The sequence below is a fragment of the Peromyscus californicus genome, unplaced genomic scaffold, assembly GCF_007827085.1.
Source record: "Peromyscus californicus insignis strain IS unplaced genomic scaffold, ASM782708v3 Scaffold_103__1_contigs__length_141072, whole genome shotgun sequence".
Lineage (NCBI taxonomy): Eukaryota > Metazoa > Chordata > Mammalia > Rodentia > Cricetidae > Peromyscus > Peromyscus californicus.
This window is the reverse complement of record NW_026294384.1, coordinates 105,823-112,977: the sequence shown is the minus strand read 5'-3', so window position 1 is coordinate 112,977 and position 7,155 is coordinate 105,823. Positions and strand designations below refer to the sequence as shown.

General features: G+C 38.8%; 1 protein-coding gene across 2 annotated transcripts in view; it reads left to right on the top strand.

Moving 5' to 3' along the window:
- Positions 1-2,708: 2,708 nt before the first annotated feature.
- Positions 2,709-7,155, top strand: part of LOC128093867 (vomeronasal type-2 receptor 116-like) — a 28,994-nt gene continuing 24,547 nt past the window's right edge. For both annotated transcript variants that reach the window (XM_052734048.1, XM_052741186.1), the window contains exon 1: positions 2,709-2,914. In XM_052734048.1, the coding sequence (XP_052590008.1) occupies positions 2,709-2,914 (206 nt within the window). The remainder of the gene's footprint in view (positions 2,915-7,155) is intronic.

Sequence of the window (7,155 nt, the reverse complement as noted above, 5' to 3'; positions counted from 1 at the left end):
TCTTTACTATGAAACAAAAGAGGAGAACTTTTCAAAGAATTCCTCAGAAAACAGAGGGAAAAATATTATTAAATGTTTTGTGTTCCTGGAACAATAGGCAATATAAAGGAACTGTGGTTGACAGAGGTTTAAAATTCAAATGGACGTAGGACATTATGGTGGGGAATAATGTTGGTCACATGATATGCAGTCAGGAAGCTGAAAATTAATGCTGGTGTTCAGCCAACATTCTTTTGTTTATGCTCTTAGGATCTCAAGCCTGTTGGGAGCCATACCTTACCAAGACTTTCTCTGAGACCCCAAAGGGAAGACTAAGAGAACACTAATTCTGTGTCTTTGCCCAGGAGGAGACAAAGCAAAGTCAGTCTGGAGCTAAAGCCAGTGCATCCAAGGAGTCAAAGTCCAGCTTCTGGAGAGCCAATATCTCTCTGTGTACAGGAAAATTGTTGTCAGTCCTAAGGCCACTGTGTGTTCAGTCTGTAATTATCATTAGACATCATGTGTTCCCCTTGTGCAGCATTGTTCAGTTGCTCCCATTGACATCATTCCATTGTGTGACAGTTTCTGCTGATTCTGTCCCATTTGAAAAGAGCCTATGAGATGCTGTCCTTTGTAATAATCTTGCTTGGCATAAAGAATAAATTATGCAAGACCTCCTGAGACAACAGGTTCTATTATCTTTATCTCTGATTCTCTGAACCTTTGTTCTCAGGATGCTGTCATTGAAGAATGACTTTGTCATCCAGGAACAGTGCTAGCCCCATATTTGCATGTGTCATCTTTCCTAGTCAATCCTTGATTGCAATGCTCTTCCCTTCAAGAACTAGAATGTCAGTTCTACATACCTGTCACACATTCCTCATATGACTTGAATAATTAAACATCAAGACAGATTAATGATGTACACATTCAATCCCTGTGCCTCAAAACAAGATGGGACTTTATCTCTCATTCTATGGGAAAAATTCAAATATGATTTCTGACCTGCAGGAATTTATAACTTGAATATTATGTGAATCCTGTTCTGATGCATGCACTCAGGGAATAGCATCCTGGATGGCTGTCCAAGGCCAAGAAATCACAAATTCTCTGCATGGTCAGGAAGCCAGGGAGAAATAGCCTCTAGTGTGGGGAATGTCTGATTCCTATTCATTTCACCTGTAATTCATGTTCATAATACACTGAGAAAGAAAAATCTCAAACATTCAAGTCTGAGAAGAAGATATTAAAAATAATACATTATTCAAACAGTTTATGAAAAGAGATCAAAATTATACTGATGGAGAAAGAACATGTCAAATCCTCAGGAGATTCCATCCTCACCCATTGAAGAAGCAAAAATTTCAAAAATAATTTCAACAATGTAGGTGAGGATGCAGTGGGCATGAATCCCTTCTTTTCGTGGTGGTCATGGAATCTATCTACCATGGCCACTGTGGAAATCAGTGTAAGGTTAGATCAAAATTGAGAATTCAAACTAAAGAGATCTCTCTTAACCACTTGTGGGAATGCAGCCTACATGTGTCACTTGACATACTAAGACATATCCATATCAATTGACAAGATAATTTAGGGCAGTCAAGATATGGAAACTGTGTAAATAACGTCATTAGAGAAATAAAAGATAGATAAGATATATTTTTTCCAGAAATCAATGTGGCGGTCACTGATTTGAAAGACTGAATACATTTTCTCTCTCACCCTTAATAACACATGAAGGAAACACATCCATACTTGTTCAAAGAATCTCTATCACACAATGGATTTCTTGCATTCTAACCCAACAAAGGTTCTATTTGTAGATAAAATCTTAAAAGAGGAGATGTCATGTTGAAATTAGATGTGATACCTAGCAACAGGAGTGAGTTTGGAGGAAACCACAGTGCTGGGTGGAGACATGTTTCACTACAAGGCACTAAATACAGGAACTGAAGAACAACCAGGAGATCATGTTTTAGAACTTGGTTAGATTGTGAATGTCTGCATTGATAAGAATATTTGAATGACTGAGTGGGTGTTGAATCACAATTATTCATTAATTTTCTGGTCAATACCAGACAATCTGGCCTGATGACAGGTTCTCCAGAGGTCAGGACACAGGTATTTTCAGGAGATTCTGTACGTGTGACTAGCATACATTTGCACACAAACTACAGAATGAACAACATTCAAGACTGAATGTTGTATGTGGTACTGCCCTTCCCTATCACAGACAAAAAAGTACATGTTGTCCCATGATTCAGCTCAAGCTCTGAATGACACAGGCCCTTGATGACCCTCTCACCTCTCACTAAGACAGAAAAACTGAGGAAACCCACTGAAATGATCTCCAGTGGTGTTCATGCACATGAGTGTTGAAACAGGATGGGGGACCCAGCTGCTCATCAGAACAGTGTCCCTAGGGCATTGACACTCTGGGCATAAATGACATCATGGCACCTGTGGCTGCAGACTGTGTTTCTCACAACATGTTTTCCTACCAGTGTTAATGGAAAGGTGGCAGAACTCAGGTGCAGATCCTTAGGCAAGAAATTTCCAGATACATCCAGGAATCATGACACAAATGGGCATATGGGAACCGTGATCTACACACATGCTCCTCCTGTGGCTAGAGGAAGAAAACAGGCACTTAGACTTAAAAGCATGTGTCATGTTGGTCTGCAGGAGAAAAGCGTTTCACTTCTGCTCAGTCTTAGATCCTGGGAGTCATGGGGAAGCTGTGTGCTCTCCTGATTTCCCTCTTGCTCCTTAAGTTTTCTCTCATCTTGTACAGTTGGACAGAAACCAGCTGCTTTTGGAGAATAAAGCATGATGAAGAGGATAGTGGAGGTTTGAGGAATGTCTGTCAGTTTTTACTTTATCTGTCTCCAGAACCACCCGAGGAAGATTTGTATAACAATATGACGGATTTTATGTAAGTCATTCACTTCTTCATTTCCAGCATCAATGTCATAAGTTAGAAGTGTGTGTAAGAAACTCAGGAAGTTCTGTTCTGTGGTTCCCTCTGTCATGCTTGAACCACAGAAAATTTTCTCCTTTATTGATCACTATTTTGGTATTTTCTCATGCATTTTATTGTACTGTGGTTTTCTTAGATTAGATTCCAATTCACTAATCTGGAAGGTAGAGAGACGGGTTTCTCTTTCTTGTCTCCTCATGGTTCTCCTGATTGTGAAAGCTGTCATGGCCCAGGGTCTCAGAATAGGACATGAAAACACAAATACAAACCACTGGCATGAGTTCCATGTTTAGAGGCTGTGTTACAGTGTCTCTTCAAGTGTGTGCCAAGGATTCCTCCATCAGTAATTGTAACCAAACCCTTCATAAAGAGGTTTCTTAATTTTGGTCTCTAACCAGAATGCAGATATTCACACATAGAAATAGAGGTGTGTGACTAGTATATAAGATGGCAGGTAAAGTATAACATAGATATTTGTGAATAGACATAGACACCACTTTAAAAATCGTCTCTATACCTGTCCCTGATGTTCTCCAGCTGAAAATGATGATGGATAAAATAAAATCATGAGCTGTCAGATTCTATGTTAACCCAGTTTTATTTTGCTTCACTTGTGCCTAATCACAGATTTGGGGCATGATTAATATCAGATAGGTGATTGATATTCCTTTGAATTAATTAGTAAATGCAACATGAAGAGAATTATTGGAGAACTAAAATATTCTTATTGGAAAAGGAGATGAAATTTGTCAATGAGGTTTTCAGATCCTATGTGTTAGATGTTGAAACTGGTAGATGCAGAGCAGAGATAACGGGGACATAGTATTGAAACTGCTCAACTTTGCTGCTGTATAATGTGCCTGGGCCTTTTTTATACATGTACAGAGGTACTTTGTGCTTTCTTGTGGGAATTTTCAAGAATGTATTGCAACTGTTAGCCCTACTAAGTCCTGGGCACACTTTCATTCTGGTGGTTGCTTTCCATTACTGTTTTTCAGTTTCAGGTCAGCATTGTTGGCATTTCTGTCACCTCCTCTTTGATATTCTACCTCATAATGAAAATTCTCATTAATGACACTTTAATAAAGTTATTCACATGGCTGATCCTTTATTGTAAAATGTATTGAACCAAATTTAAACACACATCACATAGCTTTTAGAGTCTTTCACATATTTTTTTACATATAAATAGCATATAACAATAAACATAGAAAACTTTTCTATCTCTACCAATGGAAACCAGACATTTGATGCACTCTTAATTATCATAAGTACTTATTGGATTCAGCATAAGCTAAGATGAGGTACAAACACTCATATCAAGAAGGACAAGGCAAACTAGTAAAAGGAAAATGGTCCCAAGAAGGCAATAGAGTCAGACATACCCTGACTCCCACTGTTCAACGTCCCACAAAAACTGAAAGCTGAACAATCATAACATATGCAGAGGACCTAGCACAGAGCCTGCAGACTCTGATTGTCACATCAGTCTCTCTGAGACTGTAGGAGTCCTAATTTGTTGATTCTATGAACTGTGTTCTCCTCGGGTCCTTGACCACTCTGGGACTCCATCCTTCCTCTCCTTCTTTTGCAGGGTTTCCTAACTCTGCCTGTTTTTCAGGTGTGGATCTCTGCACCTTATCCCATTAGGTGCTCAAGGTAGTCTTTCTGATGATGATCAGACTACACTGTTTTATGGGTATAGTAGAGTAACATTAGAAATCATCTCATTTACTTCTTTCTGTCTTTCCTTCCTTTCCTCCTTCCTTTCTTTCTTTTTCTTCTTTTGTTATTCCTTTCCTTATTTTTCTTTCTTCCTGTCAGTCATGTTTGGTTTTACTCTACATTTCTGAGCCATTCAACTTGCACTTGTCTTTTCTGTACTCTCTCCCTTCCTACATGTGTCCCACACCTGATCCCTCCTGTTAACATCTCCACCCATTCCCAGTCCAAATGCAAAATCTATTCAATTTCAGCCCTCTGTTGATTTCCTGTCATCGACTTCTCTTCTGTGTGCTTGCCTGTTTTCTAGAGCTGTCAGGTGTGCTGTGAAGTAGTTAGTGTGGTATCTAATTATTTTCATACACACCCTTAGTGCTGGCATCACTTTCATGGTGTCTCATAAGTTTTAGTATATTGTGTATTCATTTTCCCTGGACTACAGAAAGTCTTTAATTTCTTTCTTTAGGTCTGTCTTGATCCAGGAGTCATTTAATATAGTGCTTCTTCCACATGAATTGTCATCTTTTGGTTGTTGTTGAAATATACTTTTATCCCACTAGGGTCTGATAGCAGGGTGTTATTTCAATGTTTTTGTATTTGTTGAGACTAGCTTTGTGTCCAAGTATGTGATCACTTTTGGGTGAAATATTTTTAAGTTTCTCTTTCATAGCCTTCAGAGTACCTTCCCATGCCAAAGATACTAGAATGCTTGTGCAAAGGTTCTATGGAGGCAGCAGCTTAACCTCTGCATAGTCAATGCATTGTATGGATTTCATTTTTAGCAATGAGGCCTTGCTATCCATTTGCAGGAGCATACTGTTATCTTCCAAAGAGTTTGTGGTGTTTGGGTTTTCCATGGTACCTCATTGACCAACAACAAAATTGTATGTAACCCAGTTCTAGTCCTGGAAGCATTATTTGGTGAGTGGGGTTGCCAGTTGGAACGCCATCTCCCTCATGATTAGGAGACATCATTAGGATCACTTTTGCATATTTAAGAAAAATTTCACTGCAAATGGATTTCCTTGTCACTCCTTAAATGCCCTAAATGCTACATGTCTCTGCCCACACTCCCTCCCTCAACCCAATCTCCCCTACTGTTTTGCCTCCAGTTTGTAGTGGTATTTGATAACTTTGTGCCACATAGCTTATTTTGGGCCATATAAAGTGCTTCTTGTGATTGTATGTGACCTCTTAAAAGGAGAGGAAAGAGGGATCGTGAAGTTCTTCTCCCTTTTATCCATTTATTTTTATTTTTATCCTCCTTTTAAGAGGTCACATACAATGTTAAGAAGCACTGGCTTCTTTGGGCTCCATAGCCCCAGGTTATGGGCAAAGCAAATACCCTTATATTTCCTCCTTTTTTGTCTCAATAAGAAGGTTCTAAACCTAATGCAAACTATATACAGTAAGAATGATTATCAAATGTTATCCAGGAAATACAAAGGGGAAATCACATAAAGAAAAATGGAACTACAACTGACAAGAACAACATCAAACAAGAAACACACGCTACATGTGTGGATCATAGGTAAATGGCCAATTGTCAAGATGACTCCAATAGCTCTCCTAGCCTGAATATCCTAACTTTAGTATCTAAGGTTTTCTTAGCTAAGATATGAGGGGATTATAACTGTAACTATCTAATCTTCAATCCCATCAAAGATCTAAGAAGGAAGATATTGGGACCCGAGAAAACACAAATTGCAAGCAACCAATTACCAAAAGAATTGTGAGAATAGACAGAGACAGCTGTCAATATGGACAGTCACCTAAATATTGGCAGCATCACTGTGGCATCCATTCTGATTACAGTCCTAGAATATCTGACAGACAATTTCTAGAAGCAGCAATTTTGGAAAACCATCTTACCTTGTCTTGGCAAGGTTCAGTAGTCTCTTTTCCTTGTGTCCCATTCATCCAAAAAGGACAGTATGCATACTGTCAGCAGTTGAGGCAAGGGCAGTCTTTGCCCAGAAGGCCATTTTGTGCCAAGAAGAAGACAAACTTATAGAAGGAGTGTCTTAGAACCCTAACATTCTCTCAGGAGTAGATCAGTGATGCCAGGAGCTATTGTGTCTCTCATCAACAGAATTATAAATTATCAAAACTATAAATGCCATAGTCTCTAGGTCTATGAAACATTTGAAGACTACCTGTCCATCTGACCTGAGTTCATGTAAATCTGGAAATGGTATTATTTGAAATATATTTGATAAACCTTGCCAAGACAAGGTAAGATGGTTTTCCAAAATTGCTGCTTCTAGAAATTGTCTGTCAGATAGTCTAGGACTGTAATCAGAATGGATGCCACAGTGATGCTGCCAATATTTAGGTGACTGTCCATATTGCCAGCTGTCTCTGTCTATTCTCACAATTTTTTGGTAATTGATTGCTTGCAATTTGTGTTTTCTCGGGTCCCAATATCTTCCTTCTTAGATCTTTGATGGGATTGAAGATTAGATAGTTACAGT